At 49.4% G+C, this 23,701-nt stretch overlaps 1 protein-coding gene across 1 annotated transcript in view; it reads left to right on the forward strand.

Annotated features, from left to right (window-relative positions):
• The first annotated feature begins 8,569 nt into the window (after positions 1-8,569).
• The window catches only part of UBE2QL1 (ubiquitin conjugating enzyme E2 QL1), a 39,143-nt gene continuing 24,011 nt past the window's right edge, over positions 8,570-23,701 (forward strand). Inside the window, exon 1 of the mRNA XM_084783517.1 lies at positions 8,570-9,817. Within this exon, the coding sequence (XP_084639643.1) occupies positions 9,032-9,817 (786 nt within the window). The 5' untranslated portion in view covers positions 8,570-9,031. The remainder of the gene's footprint in view (positions 9,818-23,701) is intronic.

A 23,701-nucleotide genomic window follows, 5' to 3' on the forward strand; every position in this document is an offset into this window, starting at 1 on the left:
CATCCCAAGGAACTACAATGCAGTGTCAACAAATCCTAGCAGAATTTGTCCCAACTAAGGGCAGTGGGGGAAGACTTTCTCTAGAGTAGGTAAGAGGAGAGAGCAATAAAGAGAACGGCGTTGTGTGTGGTCAGAAGCCTTTGCCTTCATTTTTTCCTATCTGGAACTGAGCTGCAGAAAGGGGAGAGCACACCAGCTAGTTATCTAACGCTAAACGGTCAGCCCTGAAGACATGCACACACGTAACGGCATACAGTCTGAGCTGGCGATACTTAACGTATTCAAGAATATGCATTCATATACATACATGTATGTAACAACAATTAATGAAAAAGAGTCCATGGACCTGAGAGAGAGTGAGGGGAGTACGTGGAAGGGTTTGGAGGCAGGAATGGGATGGGGGAGGGGAATTATGGAAGTGTAATCTCAAGAAAAGTTAAAGTCCTCTTAGGACAGCCACAAGGCAAAGACTCTTACTGGCATCCTGCGTCCCTTGGCCCCTGTTTGCTTGTAACGAGAAATCATTTGGACTCACACTTCCCTCCCCCAAGATACTTTGTAACTAGGTGGAAATGAAGTCCACACCAGATGCTGTGAAAACCAGGGTATTTAATTGCAGGGTTTTCTGGAAAAGGCAGTGGCTGGAGTCGCTATGGGAAATGTGCTAACTACCCTCTCCTGTTTCTTGGGAGGGAAACAAACGTTTTTTGATTGACCCTTTTGTTAAAGCAAGCTAGCTGATGCTCTAATGAGTAGGAGACAAATGACTGTAAAGCATAAATTCTGCTAGGTAGCTTTGTGTTGCTTCAAATCCCTGTTACTTTAACCATATTTTCTTCTAGATTCCTTATAGTTAATTAGGTCCAAGTCAGCCTGGTGTAGATATGGATCCTCCCAACCCCAAGGGTAGAATGGATTGCTAATGGTGTCCCGGGGCACAACAGACACAAAAATCTTCGCTGATAGTTCAGGTTGCAGCCTTTGCCTCTTCTGACCCCTCTTTCCCCCCTCCTTCCTTTGTGCCCACTACCTTGATAGAGGCTCAGAAGCCTGTGGAGTGTGATGCCACGTGACAGATTAAGATGAGCTGTCAGGTCTGGGGACCTAGCTCCCTCTCACATGGCCTGTGTTCACTGCAGGCACAACACAGACCTCTCCGACCTCACATGTCTGTGCTGAGGAGCGAAGGACTGGGATTTTAGCTCAACAACGCCAACAAGAGTGAGTATGTCTGCCCTGTTCTGAGCCAATGCAGAGTCATTATGTCACACTCCCTCGTATCTCCAGGGTCTTTGATCTAGCCAGAAGATGATAGAGTTTTCCCCTGTGGAAAACTAGCTCCAGGAAAGCAGCCTTCCCTCCCACCATCTCCACAGTGATGGCTTGCAGGAGGCTCGCAGATCTGTGGGTTCAAGAACCTCTCAGAACCAAAGCGAAGACCTTAAATCCTGGCTCCACTGGGACCACTTGGCTTCTCTGCATTTCAGTTCACCTGACAACAGCAAAGCATGGGTTGGTACAGTGCCTCTCCAGGAGCGCTGCTGTGGAACTAAGCGGGATCCGTATACAACATGCTTGGGGTGGCGCTAGGATACGGTGCATGCCAACTGAATGGAGATTTTACTGACGAAGTTGTGATGGAGGAATTGGCCCTGTAATATCACAGAACCATATATAGGAGCCTTTACGTCGATGTTCACGGTGACCTTAGTGTACACCCATGAGAGTAAATGTTATGGGGAAATTTAGGGCAGGTGTTTACTGGCATGACTACTGTTGCTGTCTCACTGGCCTTGAGATTGGAGTCCGTGAGGAAATAACCAACAGCATTGGGAGGCCGTCCTTGTATTATTTATTCATCTGCTCACTCCATGAGACAGTTTTACTGTGCAGCTCGGGCTGAGCAGGGACTCACGGTCCACCCACCTCAGCCTCTCAAGGTCTAGAATAAGTTGCAGGCACAGAATAAGTGCCCAAACCCTCATTCTGTCTCAGCTAGGGAGATGACTCCTCGGGCCACTGATTAAATGCCTGTTGACAGGTGCATATGGGAGGTCCAGCTCAGTTCTCAGATGCTCTGCCTATGTGGGTCCCCCTCACCCATGTTTTGGCTCTTGATTGTTCTGTGCTCTGGCTGTAGATTTCCTAGACAGCACTTTCTTAGCTGTCACTAGATAAGACCCATAGTTGTCCTTTAATATTTTTATGTTCAATTAGATGCGTTCCATTTAGCTAATCCAAAGTTATGAACTTTGTTTTTTTGTTTTTTGTTTTTTGTTTTATGTTTTTGTTTTGTTTTGTTTTGGTTTTTGGTTTTTTGAGACAGGGTTTCTCTGTGCAACAGCCCTGGCTCTCCTGTAACTCGCTCTGCAGTCCAGGCTGGCCTCAAACTCACGGGGATCCACCTGCCTCTGCCTCCCAAGTGCTGGGATTAAAGGCGTGCGCCACCACTGCCCGGCCTCAAAGTTATGAACTTTTAATTAATAGGATAGTGTGGTGGTTTGAATAAAAACGCGCCCCCATAGGCTCATAGGAAGTAGCACTATTAGGAGGTGTGACCTTGTTGGAGGAAGTGTGTCACTGAGGGAAGGCTTTGTCACCTCAGAAGCTCAAGCCAGGCCCAGTGGCTCACTCTCTTCCTGCTACCTACAGACTGTGATGTAGAACTCTCAGCTCCCTTCTCCAGCGCCATGTCTGCCTGAATGCTGCCATGCTTCCCCTCATGATGACAAGGCGCTAACCCTCTGAACTGTAAGCCAGGCCCGGTTAAACGCTTTCCTTCAGAAGAGTTGCTGTGGCCATGTGTCTCTTCACAGCAATAGAACCCTAACTAAGACAGATTGGTGGTTTTTGTTTTTTTTAAGTTTATGGGAGTTTTATTTTCTATTTTTAAATTCTTCTCCAATGTATTACATCCCCATTACATTTTCTCTTCCTTTCCCTCCCCGCAGTATCTCCTCTCCACCTCCTTTCTCCCCCAGGCCTACCCATCTCCTTCCCCCCTCATAAAAAAAAAAAAAAGCAGGCCTCCCAGGGACATCAACCTAACCCAGTGTAGCAAGCTACAGTAAGTCCAGGCACATACCGTCACAGCAAGGCTGGGTAAGGAACCCAGTAGGAAGAAAAGGGTCCCGTAAGCAGGTAAAAGAGTCAGGAACAGCCCCACCTCCTACTGTTCGACGTCCAAAACTATTCAAACACGGGCTGATTTTCTTTTTATTCACTTTATATCCTGGTCATAGCTCAATCCCTCCTCCTTATCTCCCAGCCCCGCCTTCCCTCCCCTCTCCCACATCCCCTCTTCTCTACTACTAAAAAAAAAAAAAAAAGAAAGAAAGAAAAGAAAAAAAAAGAAAGAAAGAAAAAAGAAAAAAATCTTCCTATCCATCTCAGGTTTAAACTTCTACGATGATTCATTTTCATTGGGAGTATGGATCATCCTTTCTGAATGTTTGACAATCAAGTCAACTGGCACCAACTGTAACAAAGTGTGTCTCCTCACACATTTGGGTGGAGCTCCGTGTCTTCATTCCCCCTGTGTGTTGGAGGTTGGTCTGATGTATTTTTATGCCAGTTACTGCTTGCCATCTCTGTGCCTCAAGACTGCTAGGCAACCTTGCCTAAAAAACCTTGTTCCTGTTTGACCAATAAAAAGCCAACACACCTGGGCAGGGCAAATGGGAAGGGCGTGGCTAAGGTTCCTGGGCTTTTGGGAGAGAGACTGGAGAGAGGAGGAAGACCAGAGGAGGAAGAGGAGAAGGAAGGAGGCCAGAGCCATGGATGAGGGGGAGTAACAAGCACATGGCTGACATGAATGATGATTTGGCCCAGATGACAATAATTAGCAAATATTTGGGATTATATTTGAGAGGTGGTTCGATAGAAATTATTAGAAGCAGATGTCGTGGGATTGGGGCAAGAAGGTAGTTTAGGGGATTAATAACTGCCCTGCCCCAGGTGAAACAAGACTATTTTAAAAATATATCTGGTGTCTGCGTAAAATTAGTTGCTAGCAGGTTAGAAAATACTGCCACAATGATAATTATAGGGATAATAACAAACATTGTTAGGCCATACTCATAAATTGACAGCAACACCAGTGAGATGGAACATGCTGGAATATACCAGGCTAGCAGTGAGGCAGTGATGAGCCCCACAGACCCCCTTTTGTCCACCTTAACCAGCATCCTGCAGCTTGCACTCGTGGGCTGGAAAGAACCAAGACATCGGACAACATCCACTGCTCTAACACCGTAACTATGGCTCAGAACACCCTTTCTGGTCCTTTCCTCTCAGTACATCATAGTGTGTCATCATAGCTACTGTGTTACCATAGGGACACAGCTCTTCCCTCTGCTGGCTCACTTTAAACTTCCATGTGGACTGTCAACTCTCCCACACTCTACATAACCTGCCTAACCACTGTGCCTCTGCTGCATGGTGGGTCCCCAAACAGACTGAGGGCGACTTTCTTAAGCTTCCCCACTTACAAATTGTTCCAGTCAAGGTAACTATTGCTGCGATGGAAACACCATGACTAAAAAGCAAGTTGGGGAGGAAAAGGGTTTAATTCAATTTAAACTTCCATCATCGAAGAAAGTCAGGACAGGAACTCAAGCAGGGCAGGAACCTGGAGGCAGGTGCTGATGCAGAGGCCATGGAGGGGTGCTGCTTACCAGCTTGCTCCTCATGGCTTGTTTATCCTGCTTTCTTATAGAACCCAGGACCACCAACCCAAAGATGGCACCACCCACGATGGGCTGGGCTCTCCTGCATTGATCACTAATTGAGAAAATGCCCTACAGCTGACTTGCATGGAGGCATTTCCTCAACTGACACTCCTTCCTCTCTGATGACTCTAACTTGTGTCAAGTTGACACACAAAACTAACCAATTCACAAACTTTGGCTGTTCTGTTTTAACTAACATTTTAAATAACATTTAGCTTTAGCCATTTTTAAAATACTTTATTTTATTTTTAATTATATGTGTCAGCTCGGGTATACACATGTCACTGACGTCAGTACAAAGGCCTGTGGATGCCAGAAGAGGCATCCACAGCTCTCAGATACTCTGGAGCTGGAGTTATAGGTGATTGTGAGCCACCTGACCTGAATTAAACTCAGGTCCTCTGGAAGAGCAGTACACACTCTTAACTGGTGAGCCATCTCTCCAGCCCCTGGCTTTGGAGTTTTAAAGAGTTGGTCATAGATTCCATAGGTGAGGTGGATGACATATGTGGGTCAGCCAGTCCTGATTGGGCCTCTTGTGCCAGCATCAGCATGAGTGGAGGGCATTTCACTTTCTAACACTGTATACAAACAGACAACTTACATAAATGCTGTATCCCTCTATCTCCTGTTGCTACAACAAAACTCCTGGCTCATCTGTAAAGAAAAGAGGTTGGTCTGGTACATCATTGTGCAAGCTGAAAACGCAAACAGCATGGCACCAGCTCTTTTAGATGTCCACCATGATGTGACACAGTCGATGGCCTTCCAGTGGGAGTGTTGACAGAGGGAGCCAAAGACAACAGATGACAATAGTAGTGTCCCACTAAGCCCATCTCTTAAAAGACCCATGGCTCCTAACTTAACAAGGGTTCTAACATGCAAACCCTTGGGGGAGGGGGGGACACACACCATATCCACATGAAGCAATCACCCAGCGATAAGCACACCCAAACAGATGCAAATCAACAGCTCTCTGGGATTTACAAAGGCAATTTTGTTGCCGGGGCAATAGGCCATCACTGCCCACTCTGGGCAGTTCTCTGGTTTAGAGATCATGGCAAACACATTCAACCATACTTTCTCATCTCCTCTGCTGGGGCTAAAACACAGCAAATCAGTCTCAGGCTAGCTGGTCAACAGGAGTCCCAGGTCCCTGGAGGCCTCGGAGTCTGGGAGTGGAAGATCCCTATGGTATGGGTCCCAGCTAGATAGCTAGATTGTCCCTCTTAGCATATGGCAGTATGGAGCCGGAAGCTGGGTCTCTTTGGGACTCATTTTCTTTGCCAGTAAATGTGTCTAATAAAACTTGGGAGGGCTTCCACAGAAGTAAATCATAAGGCATAGACTGTGTGATAATTAATATTGATTATCAGCTTGGTGTGAATTAAAATCACCATGGAAACCCACTTCTGGGCATGTTGATGAGGGCATTACCAGAAAGGTTTAGCTAAGCACGGAAAACTCACCCTGAATGTGGGTGGCACATGCCATCAACCTGGGCTCCTGACTGAATAGAGATGGGGGGGCAGCAGAAAGCAAGCCCAACACCAACATCCATCTCTGCTTCCTGGCTGTGGATGCTATGTGAACACCTGCCTCAGGCTCCCCCACCATGATTGACTGTGCCCTCAAAACTACTGCTTAAACAAACTTTTCCTTCTCTCTTAGTTAGGGTTACTATTGCTTCAGTGAAAACACCATAACCAAAAGCAAGTTGTAAATGGTGTTTGTTTTCTTTTTTCTTTTTTCTTTTCACAGTTCCATATAACAGTTCATCATTTAAAAAACAGTGAGGGCAGGAACTCATGCGGGGCAGGAACCTGGAGGCAGGAACTGATGCAGAGGCCATGGAAGGGTGCTGCTTACTGGCTTGCTCCTCATTGCTTGTTCAGCCTGCTTTCTTGCAGAAACTAGGACCACTAGCCCAGGGACAGCTCCACCCCATCAATCACTAAAAGCACGCCCTAAGGCTTGCCTACAGCCTTATCTTACTAGGACATTTTTTTTTCTTCCTCAGTTAAGGCTCCCTCCTCTCTGCTGACTGACTCTGCCTTGTGTCAACTTGACATAAGACTAGCCAGCACACAAAGTTGCCTTTACCAAGCATTTGGTCAGAGCAGTGAGAAAAGGCCGGCCACCTCTTCCAGCGCCACCTCTCCACCTTTTTAATGCAGCCGGCATGCTTAAAGGAACTCTCAGGAAACTGCAGGCAGATGTACCCTCTCATCCTTCCTTAGTGATGATGGTAATGATGATGATGATGGTGGTGGTGGTGGTGATGAAAACTAGAGACTGGTGTAGAATAAAGTCATTTTTAAAAAAAAATCAGGAGACCGGGACAAAGAGACCTCGTGTTAGCTTCCCTCAGATTTCAGTGTGGGGAGTTCTTAGTCCGAAGTACTGTGTGGTCCTACTGGAAGCCAAAGGACTACCAGGCCCTCTGGAGACCCACCCTGTCCCAGGTGCAATGCCAGATGGGCATGAACCTTCTGCTCCCCCACACCAGCTAGGCTGACGCCCCCATTACATTCTACGCCCAAATCTGAACACCGCCCCCCACAACCCAGTCAGGTCTATATCTTTACGATGACCTCACCAGTTATTTTCCACAGTGAAAACTCAAATTTTTGGCTTTAAAAAAAAAAAATGGTAGGAGCAGAAAGGCAAACGGCTGGCACGCACAAGACACGCCTGTCCAGAAGAACTCAGCGGTTCCCTCTCCTTGGCATCCACGCGCTAGCAGAGGCAGTAGATTCTGACGCCAGTCACGGTAGCTGTGGGATATTCGCTGTTCTTGAAGGATTGGTTTCGCCTACGCAATTGGGCCACAGGCAGCACACCGGAACCTTTACAGTTCGAACTAATCTGAAATAGCGTTTAGTTGGAATTTTCATCAGATTTTAAATGTGAATTTCCACACGCTAAAGGAAGAAAAGGCAGGGCGGGCTGGGACTGTGCAGGTGGTAAGCGAACCCTTCCCTTATTCGAACACTGTGAAGGTCCCTCACTGAGGGGAGCAGCCCTGGGGAACGAGAGGCGGGGTGTGCTGCCTCTAAGGTCCTTTCCCGCCCTCAGCTCCCGTCAGCGCTGGGGAAAGCGTCTGATGTGCTTCTCCGCAGCATTTTGGAAAACAGCCACCGCGCACAGTCTGGCCACGGAAAGCGGAGAATCTGCTACCAGTAGGCAGAAGGGGAGCGGGCCAGTGAGGGCTGAGTGGGTTGGCTAAAGGTTTGCTTTTATTTAAGTCGTGACTTTGAAAGGGCTGTTCTTTAGGTGTGCGGCAGACCTGCCCTCTCGTCCTGCTCTCCCGCCTGACTCTTCGATCTGTCCTTAAGAAAGTGTCCCTCTTGTCACCCTCCCACCCGCCTAGAAGAACTGTTGCGTAGAAACATTGAGCTCATCCCTCTGATTGTAAGGATTAATAAAGAGGCTTCTGCCCTTCCCCTCTACGTTGTTCTAAAGAGGTTAAACAAGATACGGGGCCAGGACCCTAGCTATAGCATTTAGGATTGGGGACCAAAGAATACAGTGATTCTGAGGCCCCTTTAGAGCGCTCAGGTCAACCTTTCCCCGGCTCCCCAGTTCACGCAGCTTGCTCGCAACCCGAGCCAACGTTGTGGGCGCGCACCGATGTCTCCCCCCAGCGGCCGTGAGCGTGTCGCCGCAGGAACCTGGCGGCGGGGGTGGCACGGTGCAGTCAAGCCCGCGGCTCCGCCCCGCGCTCCCCCCTCCTGGCCGGCAGTGCCGCCCCCTCCGCGCCGCGCTCGGCTCAGACGGAGCAGCCGCCTCTGCAATGTCAGCAGCCGCAGCGGCGGCGACGACGAGAGCGGCAGTGGCCCGGGCCCCGCGGTAGCCGCCAGCGCGGCACGGCCCGGCAGGCGCACAGCGCGACTCCGCGGCCACCTCGCTGCCTCCTGGGCACCGTGGGCGGCTGTGCGCGCCGCGGTGCGGTTTTCAGACTTGGGGCCAGCCGGTCTGCGGCCGCGCACAAAGGACCACGGACACCGGGCGTCCGGGGACTGCGCCCAGGGACCGGCCAGGGACAGCAGCTGCGCCTCGTCCCTACGCCTCCCCTCCGAGCCCTGCCGGAGCGGACCCGTCATATGACAGCGGCGACACAGCGACCAGCGAGCGCCAGTGCTGCCCGCTCCGCTGCGCCACGGCCACGGGCTCCTAAGGTGGCCCTCGCCGCGCCCCGCTGAGCGGTCGCCTGCCGCCGCCCCAAGCCCCACGCGTCCCAGCTACCCGGCTCCCGGATCAGGAGCCCCGGGGAGTCTCCCGCCAGAGCCGAGCCTAAGATGGCCACGCTGCTCCGTAAAATCGGGCTCATTCGCCTGCACAACCGGGACACGGAGGACCCCAAGCACCACCACAACCACCGCGGCGGAGGCGGCGGCCAGCAGAGTGCGTCGCTTCGAGGCAAAGGCGGCGGCAAGAGCGGCGGCCACAAGCAGCAGCAACAGCAGCAGCAGCACCCCGGGGGCGCGGGCGACGCCAGCCCCGGGCCCGGCAAGGGCAAGAGCAAGCGCGCGGCGGAGCTGGCCGCGCGCGACAAGCAGCCGCAGCCGGCCGCGGGGGCGGCGGGGGCGGCGGGCGCCGGGGGCCCCCGGGAGCGGGCGGCGGGCGCCAGGGCGGGGCCGGGCCCCGCGGTGGCCGCAGCGGCGGCGGGCGGCAGTCTGGTGCCCGCGGCTCGCCAGCAGCACTGCACACAGGTGCGCAGCCGGCGGCTGATGAAGGAGCTACAGGACATCGCGCGCCTCAGCGACCGCTTCATCTCGGTGGAGCTGGTGAACGAGAGCCTCTTCGACTGGAACGTGAAGCTGCACCAGGTGGACAAGGACTCGGTGCTGTGGCAGGACATGAAGGAGACCAACACGGAGTTCATCCTGCTCAACCTCACCTTCCCCGATAACTTCCCCTTCTCGCCCCCCTTCATGCGGGTGCTCAGCCCGCGACTGGAGAACGGCTACGTGCTGGACGGAGGCGCCATCTGCATGGAGCTGCTCACGCCGCGCGGCTGGTCCAGCGCATACACGGTGGAGGCCGTCATGCGCCAGTTCGCTGCCAGCCTGGTCAAGGGCCAGGTAAGGTGGCAGGGCCAGGACCCGGTGGTTTGGGTGGGTGGGTATTTGAGGCTAGGCCTGAGATGGGGGGCGATGTCTAATCTCTCTCAAGAGAGAGCTGGCCCAGCCCATTCCGAATAAGCCTACTGGGGATGCTTCATCCCACCCCCTCTGCTTCTTCTCCCTAAAGGATTTCTTCCTGTTTCTGCATCCCAGCCTTGTGTCCCCTGCCGGAACCGCTGGACTCTCCGCCTTGTCTATCCACTTTCTTTCTGCTTTCTGCTCCCAGTTCCTCCTCTCTTTCTCTACCTCCCTGTAAGTTAACCTTAACTCCCTCTTCCTCTTTCCCCTCTGTTGGTCCTTCGTCCCTCCCTCCCCATCTCCCCTTTCCTCTTTTCCACTCTTCTGTGTATCCCATGCCCTACCCGTCTTCTTTTCCTCTCCACTGTCTGTTCAGATTATCTCTGGTCAGTGCGAACTTTTTCTGAAGCCCAGGATCCACGTGCCCAGCCCAGACACACACACACACACACACACACACACACACACACACACACACACACACACACACACACACACGTCTTCTTCTTCTTCAAACATCTCAGGTGTGCTCTGTCCAGACCAGGCCAGCTTCCTGCTGCTAAGCCTTTCTCCCCAGTTCCCTCCTTCCTGTGGCAGCCACCATTGTAAAGGTGAAAGTTCTCCGGAAAAGGCTCTATCCAGGCAGAAGTGTGGGCTGAGTCCTTAGATCAGGCCAGACTCCATCCAGAGAAAGCTGTTCTGGGCTAGCCCCTCTCAGCCTGATACTTGCCACTTCCGGGAACATCTTTGGGATAAATGCTTTGTTTCCTTGTGTTCCCCCCACCATGGGGGGCGGGTGTGAGTTTCAAAGCTAAAGACTCCACCAAGCGCCTAAAGGAATGCTAAGCAATCACCTGAGCCTTCTCACCTATTGCACCACAAGGCCGCTTTACCAAGAAACAGCCCCAAAACTTACCGAAGATAAATGGATTTCCTGAGCTATGCCTCCCACCCAGCTGCAGGGAAGGGCAAGATGGTTTTGTTGTATGTTCTTGGCCACATTCAAATCCAAGATGGGCAGTTCCTAAATTGATTCTAACTTCCTTTTATCAAACCCCATTTATATCTGCCATGGGCATCTTCAGTATTTACAGAGAATTCTCGTTTTATTTAAAAGACCCCAATGACCTCCACCTGCTCTTTCTACAGCCAGCTCATCAGAAGCAATCTTTTCCTCCCGGGAGCCTGCCTTTCCCCCTCTCACTGCAGGGCACACCACACTAACGAAACACAGACTGTTGTGCCCATCTCTTTTGAGGCTGAACCCTGGGGTTATTTTTTTTTTTAAAGAGCCCTCAACTCCAGCACAAAGGTCACTGCATCCTGACCCATGAGGAGCAAGCAGGTTTTCCTGGTAGAGTAGCAGCGTGTCAGGGCTCTAGAGCAGGGGCTACCACACTGTAGGCTGACTGCTTTGACAGCCAGTTTCCTTCCTCCTACAGTGAAACCCTGGCTGGAATAAAATGTATGTGACTGGGTGCACGCCTCTGAGACAAGGGGCCTCGGTTTATTTTCCAGTGGGGTTTTTATGAATGCAACTGGGGGGGGATTGTCCTCCAAAATGCCCTGGTCATTTGCTTCTCAATCGGTTCTTCCCGGGGAAGATGATTTGGAGGGTTGGAGAAGAGGAACGTGATTTGCCCTGTAGACTCAAGTCTGTGGCACTGTGGACTTGGGAGATGTTTTAGCCTCTACCTTGCATTCTGAGATTCAGAGAAATCATGATTTTTGAATGAAGAAGTGAGATTTGAAAAGAGAAATGTCTTCATAAAATAGTTTTTCTTTTTCTTTTTCTTTTTCTTTTTTCTTTTTCTTTCTTTCTCTCTCTCTCTCTCTCTCTCTCTCTCTCTCTCTCTCTCTCTCTCTCTCTCTCAGTGCTCTGAATACCAGCAGCTCCCTTGGTGCCCTTCTACTTGCAGGTCTTGGTGTATGTTTTCTTTCTCTGTAACAAACTGAGAGTCACTGCAGACAAGAGGATTTCTCACTGAAAACAAAGTTAGCAGCACTTTCATCATTAATTTGATAAGCAAGTAGACCCTGTTCCTTCCCCCTAGCAGGTGGCTGTGTACTATCTGATGAGATGGGACATGTTTTGAATGATCGTCAAGATGTAGTACTTTTTAACATAGCAATTTGCTTTCTCTGTATTTCCTGTCCCCTGGTTTCAACATACAGGTCTCTACATGAAATATTCAAGTGCAATGAAAGAACTGATGAATAGTCATTAAAGTTTTAGGGACCTGGGTATGACAGAACGGCAGCATCTCTCGTAACCTGAGGACTGTGATGCCTTCATTCCCTTTGTAGATCCATGACCCAAGGGCTGGTCACTGCACATGTGGTGGTTACCAACTTATTTTCATACTTAGAGCTAGTGCGCTTTGGCCCCTCCAGATACCTAATTAGCTATTCAAAGCAAGCAAGCAGGGCTGCTACACACCCTGTAATTACCTTAAAGGGCCGTTATACTCTGGTGACAGGTCCTCTGTTTGTTTGCATTTTGTTTTAGGGTCCTTAAGCTGCAGTTAGAAAAGGCTTGTTTGTCCCTCTCATAGAGGAAAGCATTCACTTAGCCTCCTGAATTGAGAATCCCAGCATCTTCAGGAAAATCCCAACAGCTTTAAGAGTTTTGGCATGTAACCTCATGAAAATATCTGCTTAATAACGAGGCCTACTAAGTCAAAAGCTCAGGTTTGGCCTCTATGTAAAGGAGTCGGGCGGCTGGTGAAGTTTCTGTTGGACTGGATGTGTGCCCTCAGGTTTCCAAAGTGGTATATTCATGCTGCACTGTGGATTATTCTAAGTTAGATGAATACACTTGCCACGGATATGTTATACTCTGTATAAAGAAACATAAGCCTCTTATGTATTTATGACTAAATCAGAGGATTCCAAAGAGACATTTTTTTTTCAGCACCATGCTGACATGGAACTCAGGGCCATGCTCTTGCATCAGCCTCTTGAGTGTGGGGGTTACAGGTGTGATCCTTCACACTCAGCAAGAGAGGTTTTAGGTAACATTCACTTCACTACAGTTTGATGCACAATTTCTGGGCCTTTGAAATAAGCCAGTTGCAAATGTTAAGCGCTTGGAGAGTAGCGTTTGCCTTGTCTGTCATGCGCAGAGCCTCAAGAACACAATTTGGAGCTCCAGAGTGATGGTGTTCACATTAAAAAGCTTTCAGAGTTTTGTCTTGAAACTCAAGGCATCATAAACAGAGAAAGGTCACGTTCTGAGGTGCCTTAGAACAGAGCCTGCAAACCTAGGCCTACTGGCTCCAATAACGAAGAGGACAGCCTGGCCACAGATGCCTCCAGGCTCATCAGCGTCTCCAAGTGGGGTGTATTCGATGGTTGCCTGAGTGGCAAGCAGCCCTCCCACTGCTGCAGATAAAAAGACACTTGATCATGCCCTAACTCAGGGTTCTCTTCAGACACTTGCACACCTCCTGAGTGTCCCCATTTAATTAATTAGCTATGATCATCATCAGAGGCCCAGATGGCCCCTGAATGACAGTTCCTCTCCCTCCCCCTCTTCCCTCACAACTGAGTTTCCGCGATACAGACAGGAGTGACAGCAACAACTAACACTTTCCGTTTTCAGTGCCATAGTCTGGTCCAGCTGAGCACAGAGGACACCAAACCTTCCTGGGGCGTATGCTTTCCGCAGCTTCCATACAGGCGTGGGAACCTCTGCTCTGGAGTCAGGCTGACTTAACTCTCCACTTCGAGTTGTCATAACGTCTCATGAGAGGCCAGACTCCTGGGTCAAGGCTGTTGAGGAAAGGCAGAGTCTCATGCGGCTACCTGAGTACCTTGCAGCTCCTAGGTACCCATCCATCCATTGTCACCTGTCACTCAATGGAGAAGCAGCAGTAGCTAGCTTCCTGAAGAAGGTTCGCAGGCCCTCAGGACCAAACCATCCTTGAGTCTTGGTGTTTGGATAACAGTTGGTCAGCAACTGTGAGAGTGCCACATTTATAATATCTTATTGATGGGGGGTGGGACGGGGAGACCCGGCAAGGATCACTGCTTGTCTGAGTGTCATGCCAAATCAAGGGTGGTGCAGCCCAGCCAGGTCCAGTAAGGTGGCATAACCCAGGAGATGCATTAGAGCTTGCAGCCCGCAGCCAGGCCTGTGCAACCTTCTTAAAAATATAGTATGATACTTTATTAATTCTTTGAGAATTTTATACACGCACACCCTGTATTTTGACCATATTCACCCCTCACTGCTCTACCTAACTCCTCCCAGAGCCACTGTGCCCTCTCCCATCCCCAACCTCACGTCTAGTAACCTACTGTCCAGTTTGTGCCGCCATACACTCAGGGGTGTGGGCCCATCCGCTGGTGCCTGAGTAAACCTTGAAGAAAAACTGACTCTCCCTCCTGCAGAAGCTATAAGCTGCAATCACTTCTCAGCTAGGTGTGGGAGCTCATGAACCTCCCACCCCCACCCCCACCCCCACCCCACCCTCATCCGCTCCAAGCCTCGTTGCTGGACTCACTTGATCTGGTACAGGTATGGCAAAGGCAGCCTTAGCTGCTGTGAATATGGCAGTTCAAGAATCCTGTTGTGTCCAAAAGACATGGATTTGATCCTGTCCTCCATGATCACTGGTTCTTAGACACACACACCACACAACATACACATACACATATGCACACACACAATCACATAGACACAACACACACACACAGACACACATAACACATATTCATACACATACTCTCCGTCTGTGATTGTGATGGTCCTTGAGCCCTATGAGCATACAGATGTCCCGTTTATAGCTCGGTGGTCACTTATTCTCTGCACTTTGACTAGTTTGGAGTTTCCGTTCTATATGCCCTTTGCCCAGCCTTTTGATATTGTTATTATAATCTGCAATACTCACACTCAAGAATGGCACAAGTTGTGTGTGTGTGTGTGTGTGTGTGTGTGTGTGTGTGTGTGTGTGTGTTTAAAAGGTAAGTGTGCAATTCAGTTTTGGGTCATACTCATAACTTTCCCGGAGCGTGTGTAGCCTGTAGACTTGAGCGTGGACACATCACACTGGCATTACTGTAGTGTGTAAGTCCAGGTGCACACGCAGTTGGAAGTGTTACCTTCCTTAGACAACCTTTGCTTGGCCCTCCTTTCAGAGCAGTGTGGCAAGCATCAGCATTTGTTTATGGCTGCACAAACACACGCCAGGCTATCAGCCATCACGCTCCTCAAACCTATGGCTTCTAACCTGCTGTAGCACACATGGGATGTCCAAAGCTCTGTTAATTAGCTATCGCCTGGAGGTAGTGTGGCCTGGTGGGTCCCGTGACAGAGCCTCATTCTCTCACAGGTCTGAAAGCTACACATCAAAGATCACGAATGAGATACAGCCTGCTTCCCCCAAGGCCTCTGTGCTTGGCTTGTAGACAGCATCTTTTTTTTTTCTCCTTTATTAATTTATTCTTGTTACATCTCAATGGTTATCCCATCCCTTGTATCCTCCCATTCTTCCCTCCCTCCCATTTTCCCCTTATTCCCCTCCCCTATGACTGTTCCTGAGGGGGATTACCTCCCTCTGTATATGTTCATAGGGTATCAAGTCTCTTCTCGGTAACCTGCTGTGTAGACAGCATCTTCTCTCTTGGTTCTCACACCATTGTTCCCTCATGGGTACCTCTGTTCTGATCTCTTATAATGATATTAGTACTACCAGATTAGGGCCTATCCTGAGGACCCCACTTTAACCTGACAACCTCTTAAAGATCCTGTCTGCAGATAAGGTCCTGTTCCCGGGTTCTGAGGGTTGTGGGTTCCACGTTTAAGCTGGGATGAGGGAGACATACCCATAGCCGACCCACATGGGGATTTATTAGCTAGTTCAACATTAGTTCTGAAGAGATCGCTGCGTTAGCGGAGCTGGGCTGTGGAGGCACAGGATGGTGAATCTTGCCTGCAATGCCAAGCAGAGACATGCCGCTCAGTCCGAGGGAAGCCAGGGGAGCCTGCATCCTGAATGGTGTCAGCTAGGGTTAGGGTAGCAAGTATGTCTGACTCACCCCCAAGAGACAAGGGTTCTCAAGCCTCTGAGTCACTGTGTCACTTTGTCCTGTGCTGCATGGAAGGAACAGAGATAATCACCAACAACGATGACTCTGCAGCTCAAAGTATCGATATGCTTGACTATTTGGAGAAAAAAAAAATATCTACTTGTTCTCCTATGAAGTAGGGCAGGCCGGACGATGCAGACAGGACTTGGCATCCTAAAAATAGCCCAATACCAACACCAGTACTCTGTCGAGCGCTCCGCCTCCAGCACCTAGCACAGTTAATAATAGGAGCTACCGCCTCTCTTGCCTTTACGAGTCCGGAGAACTGGAGTGTGCTAGGTGGAGATGCTAGTAAGTGTTGGCTTTACCTTTCTGACTTAACTGAGGGGAGGGATTTTCTTTTTCACGTTGAAGAGACAGCTTGTAGTTACTGTTGTGTGATGGGGTACCAAGTTGAAATTCTGACAGGAACATGGCCCGAAGACTCCAGCATCTTCTTCCTTCTCCTCTTTTATCCCCAGGAGTGATTCTCCTGATCCCAAGTTTAGACGTAGAACAGGCACCCTGGTGCCCTACCTCGCTGGGGACAAATATGGAACCAACCAGCCATAGTGGCTTTCTTGTCTGGTGTTTGCACTTTTTTTTTTTTTTGCAATTGTTTAAGGATGTGCATATATATAGAACACCCACAGACCTGGCAATGGACAGTTGCCTGGATGTGCACCAGGAACCTGAATGTGAAGAGTCTCCCACTGCTCTAAATGGCGTTTTCAAAGACAGTGTCCAACTTAAGGTAGCCAAGCCTCAATGGGGGAGCTTACTTGTCCCTATGGTGTGTTTTATTGTTAAGAAGCTGAAAGGTGGATATTTCCAACAACCCATGAAGAACTCGCCATAATAGCAGCTGTACTTCCAGCATGGGGCCACGCTTTCCCACCTGGTGAACGGGCTTAGATGACCAGCTACTCCTACTGTTTAATTGATTAGCTATTTACTCCTTGTCCCCCACATCAGTAAGTCAGCGCCCACTTGCTGAGAGTCTACAATGCTTTGTAGCAACACCACTCTTGACTTTCCTGTGTATCTTGTCTCTACTCTGAGAGCTGCCCCTAGTTCTTTCCCTGGTTTGTTCATCCAGTGAGTCTCAGAAGAAATCCTATGAGCAGAGAGTACCAGTCGAGGGCACCAGTCTCGGGAAGCCAAGGAGGAAGCAAAATTGGGAAAATCCAAGAGGAAAGGCTGGAGGTGAGAGCGGATGTGGCTGTGACAGCGAGGAAGGAGCTTGTGAGGGGTGCCCTTCCCCAAGCAACAAAGACAGCTGTATTTAGGGCACTCACATATAGCAGAGATCGTCATGGCTCTTCCCCCAGGGTCCGATCTCCCTCCCCCACCGCTTGCATGGTGTGTTTAAAATACAGACCTCTTTTGTTTAGATTGAGCATTATGAACCTTCTAGAACACAGAGCCCCCCAGTACTGTCATCACAGTGGCAATCCTCACTTTTCCACTGTGCTCCCACCAGCCCTTCCGCCTGGAGTGCCTTGTGACTTTGTTGGCTAGACCAACCCTGCTCCATCCTTCATGGACATGCTAACATGCCCATGCTAACATGCCCATGCTAACATGCTGCAGGTCTTCCAGCCACAGCAATGGCCTCCTCCTGTGAACCCATCCATAGCCACTGCAAGACACGCCTTTTCTGTGTGTCCTGCTAGGTGCTATGTGTTGACAATTGTGTTTCCTTCTCTTCACAGTGTCCATCTGCCTGAGCAGATGCCCCACACCTTTCACTTCCTCTTTTCTGCAGTAGAACCTAAGGAGAATGTTCGTCCTGTGCTTCTGTTGTCAGTGGAGGGGGTATATGGGTAGGCAAAAGAAACTTTCAACATTGGCAATCCTGGACATTTGTTGCTTGGAGGGTCTGATCCCTGAGAGCCGATGGCCTATTGCTCCAAGCTTTAGAAGCCAGAGTCAAATTAGAGGCTCTCTCTGGACTTTACCTCCCAGTTCCCTGGTATTGACAGCTCCGTGAAGCTGAGCCTCTAGCAGCAGTGAGCAGTGGCAGCAGACATTGGCAAACAGCAGCAGGGGATGCTTTCTGGTGCTTCCGCCCAATGTCGGCCTCAGGTGCTGGGTCCTCAGTGTTAGGATGACAAGTGTGACAGCTCCAAGGTCTAGAGTGTCAGGATGCTCAGCCCTTGACAGTGACTAGTATTGCACTTTCCAGACCTAGGGTGCCTGAGACCTTTAGCCCTTTGGCATCTTCCAGAAGCCCAGTCCTGCAGAGTCTCATCTTCAGCCCTATGTCATTTCTGCCCCCTGCCCCAGAAAATCACTCCAGTGCATCAGCTGTTCCCTCATGACTACAGCTGCTGTAGCCAGCACTGCTACCACCTTCCTTTCTTCATGTTATCAGCTCATCCCATTGAGCTAATGATGATAAAGATCCAATGTAGGCAAGAGAAGGCTGTTGAGAAATGCCTTTTAGGTCCAGATGTTGATTGTCCAGATGTTACAGCACCAGAGGACAGCACAGGAGGCTTCTTCTTGTTGACTTCAAGAGTGAGGAAGCAGCCTTTGTTGATAGCCAGAAAGGGAATTTAGTAAGGGTACCTGACAACGATTATAGTTCTGGATGCAAATGAAAGATCACATTTGCACCAGTCACTGTGGTCCCACATGAAAACCAGTGACTGTTTGTACCAGCCACTGGCCTCCTCCTGGGCCACCAGGGGAAGTGCTCCACCACCTCTAACCTAAGCAAAAGTGGACCGCAGGGTCCTCTAGAGCTCCCCACAGCTTGTGATAGCACGAGAGGTCTCGTGCAAGCTGCTCTGAAATAGTATCCGGCAGCAAGCAGCTGTGGTTGCCGTGTCGCTTCCTCACGGCATCATGGAACGTTCAAAGCAGCCAGTGCTGGCATGAGGACAGTCCAGCTGGCTGCTTGGCTGATAATCTCTGGCTTCAGGCATCTGCATCTGGGACATAAGATAAGTGTCTTAACAGCTCTCGGGAAGTTAAAATGCCCCAGCAATTTTAGTTTACTTAAAGGGGAAAAAATAAAAATAAACATTAGGAGGAGTGCTTACAGTAAAGACTTCTCGTTAACATTAACAGTGTTTTGAGAGTCTAACAGTGCCTCATGCCTACACAGTTACTCCAGGGAGAGTGGGGTCCCTCTAATTGGTCCCACTGCCAGCTGCTTTCGGGATGCTTCCATGGACCGTTTCATTAGATCCTGGCAGGTGGTTGTTTCTATTCTTACTAAGCGGATTTCAGGTGAGGACTCATGTGCCGGAGGCAAAAGAGGAGAAAGGGACAGGGCTCAGCCACCATCAAATGTTTGGGGGCCAGAGCCATCCGTTCTAGCACCTACCCAGTTGGCAGCAAGAGCCACATAACCAAGGACCAGACAAAACTGGTTTGATCACCATGGGCAACTGTGGACGGTATAGTGGACTTGGCACGCAGGATGCCCGTGTTGCTTCCGCTCTCAGTCCTGAATCATAAGAGAGGAGCAGTGTGTCCATCAAGTTGGAGCCACGGTCTAAGGCTTAAGCAAAGCCCAACTTCCATAGAGCTTGTTGTGTCTATTGTGAGAACGGTAAGCATGCTTTAATTCTTTGAAACTGTAAAAGAAAGATAATTATCACCATTTTATTTCTTCTCTATATAAAAGAGAAAGGCATTTTAAAGACTCTGAAAATAACTCAAGAATGGAGTGCTTTTTAAAGATAATTACCACATTGGCAAAATCAGTAAGATTGGAGAAATTACTACTTTAAATATAATTTCTGTAAAATAAATACCAATTCCCCGTCACAATATTTGGCAAGCATTTCCTCTCACCACCAGAAAAAATTGTTACGTTTTTGATGAGGGAGATAAGGAAATGCTGTCCCTATATTGATAAGATCACACTTCACACTAAAATGTGCTTAGCCCTTTTAGGAATAACAGAAAATCTCTGGATAAATGCTATTAAGGGTACTTTCTACTTTTAATCTTGAAAACCAGACCTCTCCGATATTCAGAATATAGAGTTACAACTTTTCCTTTATCGTGGCCAGTGGTAACTAACAGCTTTTTGGAGGGTGGCCTTTGGACCTGCTGGGAGCACAGGGTGTCAGAACCCTGCTTCTACCCTTATGGTGTCTAGTGTGACTTCTGAGAGTAAGGGCGATGGGATATGACTTCCCAGGAGAAGTCAACTGGGAAGTGGATGCAACTGTGTCAAATACATGCTGATTGCCCCAAGCATCGCTTGTCTGGGATCCTGGGAAGTTAGTGGCACACCAGATTAACGTGCCTTCCTTGGCAAGGGGGAGAAGAGATTTTACAGGAAAGCCTACCAAGAATGAAGTTGCTACAAGTGTTAATTGTAGGTGACTAATAGACATTATAAGCCTATGAAACATAGCTTTTAAAGAACCATCAGAATATCTCTTTGTAATACTATATTCTGTTTCCCCTTCCTTGGAAGATACACAGATAGTATATGAATCATAATTTGCCTGGTTGGTTGGTTTTGGTAGGGTGAGGGGGTGCCTGCATTGCGGGGAGAGTCAGAAAACAACCTTGAGTGTCATCCTTCATGGACCATTAACAAGAACAAAAAGTAAACATGAATAAAATACAGTCTTTTGTCACCAGCCTAGATCTCACCAAATAGTTACCAAATAGGCTAGGCTGGCTGGCTGGCAAATGAGCCCTAGGGAACTCGCCATCTCTTGCTCCCCAGTGCTGGGCTTTAGAGCCCCAACTCAGGTCTCAGGATTGTAAAATCCAGCACAGTGCCACCAATCGACCTCCTCAGCCTCTTGTGATGTGAAGCCATCTCTACAGCTCATGCCTGCAGGGGTCTGAGGGCTGGTCCTGTAGTAAGTGCCTGCCAGCCTCTTCCCATCTCCTCTCCTGTCCTCTCTTTCCTTTCCCTGGAGGTTAGCCCAGAAGAGGGAGATGCCAAAGAGGAAGTTTCTAGCCCACAGTAGCAAGGCGTGTTCCCCAGGGACAGCACCTGCATTCCAAGCGCATGCAGGCAAGCAGGACACCAAGGGCTTCTGAACCTAGCCCTGTGCTCCATGCCCTTTGACCGCCTTTCTGGTGAGTGCTATATATAAAGCATGGCAATCTGAGAGAACTCAGATCAGAAAATTTTTCTGACTATATCAACCCATAAAATTACATTAAGCTTTAAGGACATTATCTTAATTCATAAATAAATCTAACCTGATTTTTTTAAAAAGCGAGCTTGAAGTCTACTGAATTGAATTAGGGTGATGATTTTATTAGTAATTTTGTTTGAAAGGGATCCTGGCATCGGCCATTTCATTAACAGTAGGGATGGAGGGGTCCTGGTTATTCCTGAGAATCAGGCAAGGAAAACTAGAGATCCCAGGGGACCTGTCCCCAGAGCACACTGGCCATGCCAGGTCACCTCCACAGAATAATGCCTGTAGAAGCACAAGACAAAATACATGAGAAAGCTGTCATGGTTGAGATCAGCTAGCAGTTTTTAATATGAGGAGCTGTGTCATGAGGTTAAATGGCACTCTCCTAACCCACTCTCAGGACTGAGAGGCGCAGCTAGCAGACCCCTCACCCAGCAGTCATGCGCCTCTGTGACAGTCGGAACTGTGGACAATTCTAATGTGACTTTTTTTTTTCTTTCTTTCTTTCTTTCTTTCTTTCTTTCTTTCTTTCTTTTTTTTGTTGTTGTTGTTTTGTTTTTTGAGACAGGGTTTCTCTGTGCATCCCTGGCTATCCTGGACACATCTTGTAGACCAGGTCGGCCTCGAACTCACGGTGATCCACCTGCCTCTGCCTCCCGAGTGCTGGGATTAAAGGCGTGCGCCACCACACCCAGCTAATGTGACTTCTTTTTTTAACGTGGAATTCCTTTTTTTGTTTGTTCTATTGTTTGCATTGGGGTCTCGCCCTTACTCCAAGCTAGCCTGGAACTCATTGTGTGACACAGGCTGGCATGAAACCCATGACAATCCCCCTGCCTCAGCCTGCCAAGTGCCGAGGGTTTCTGTCGATGACAAAGTTGTGGTACTGTTGTTGTGGTTTAATTCAAATGAGTTAGTGAAGGTCGTCGCCATCCCTGCGAGCACGGCCGGGGGGGGGGGGGGGCGGGTATTAAGCTTCAGAGGACATGTGCACTGGGATGGTGGCAATCTCGGGGACATTCTTACAACTTATTCTATGGCTCATAGCCAGAACCACTGGGAGAGAGATTTAAGAGCCACGCCTGTCTTGCTCCTACCGAGAGTTACTTTTGGGTGTGGTTAAGATTAAACCCCTGGATCCGGTGGCAGACACGGGTGCACCAATCACGTTTTTTCCTCCCGACCACACTTTCCCACTGGGCTTAAGCTGCTTCCCCTAAAGATGAAAACCCCGCTCGCCCCACTGCACAGGGAACCATAGGCTTAATGGATGTTCCTTCTAGGATGGACTAGAACTTGCTGAAATTGTCACAATAAAACTGTAGCCACTGGTCCAGCCACGCATCTGCACGCAACACTCACTAAGCAAAGTTGTTGGTAGTGGCTCCTGGTCCCACTTAGCCCCAACTTAAGCTGAGCGCCCACCGCCTTTTTTTTTTTTTTGTTCTCTAACCGCCACAGCCTCTCAGGATGGGCCCTTGTCAGGGGCTTTGTGGGCTTCACCTCATAAAGCATGATACACTGACGTCTGACAGAGACCTATGACATCTGACAGCTGAGGCTGGCTGGTCTCCACTGCCCAGCTGTCTCCTGTTGCACTCACTGCACTAAACTTTGCTTTCTATTGGAAGTTGGGAGTTTTGAACCTTTATGACTCTATTTGACTCTGGCCTCCTAAGAAGCTCCATTCTGTGCCTGGAAGATGGCCTGGTGGCTGAGAGCGCTTGCTGAACAAGCAGGAGGTCCTGAGTTCAAATCCAAGCACTCATGTAAAAATCCAGTATGGCTGCTCGTGATGTAATGCCAGTGCCTTGGTGGCATCAGAGTGGGGGAGTGTGCAGAGATAGAAAGGTCACTGGGGTTAGGTGCCCCGCAGACTAGCTCTAGGAAAGGATTTCATCTTTCCATGGTAGTCGGGTCTACAGGGATAACTGAGCCAAAAACGGGGCCTGGGTGTGTTGCCGTAACTACCATCGTAGGCATGATGTAGTTTTGAGCATCATGGTCAGCGAGTAGAAGCAGCATCCCAGACTGCTTCCTCCTGTTTAATTTTTGTTTTTCCTTTGTGTTTAGCACTTCTTTCACTGAATCTAATCTCGCTTGGGAGCTTTTCAGACGTCCTTTCCTACTTGACTCTCGAGAGTGTCCCATGTCCACCTTTGCTCCAGAACACACACAAGTCTTAGCGTCGTGCCACCCAACACCATCTCATGTCCCTGGAAATCAGCCAGAGCCCTCCCTGGCACTAGGGAGCCACACTTGGATGGAAGGGCAGACCCAGCAGGATTTGCAGTTGCTTGTAGTCAGTGATAATGTTCTGGTCCCAGACGGGAGCAGTGGCTTAATGGACAGAAGCAAGGGTGACTTTGGGTTGACCTTCTTGGGCCTGTTGATGACCCCATGCCATCTCTGTGAGCTGAAGAAATGCAGAGCGTTCGGAACTGTTTCATTAGTGTAGTGGTATGAACGAGAATGACCCCCCCCCCCCCGCGACCCAGGTTCATATAGTTGACTGTTTGGTCCTTACTTTGCAGAACTATTTGGGGAAGGATTAAAAGCTATGGTCTTGTTGGAAAAGGTATGTCACTGAGTGTGGGCTTGGAACGTTCAAAAGCCCAGG

The sequence above is a fragment of the Acomys minous genome (genome assembly GCF_964271855.1).
Source record: "Acomys minous genome assembly, chromosome: 5".
Classification (NCBI taxonomy): domain Eukaryota; kingdom Metazoa; phylum Chordata; class Mammalia; order Rodentia; family Muridae; genus Acomys; species Acomys minous.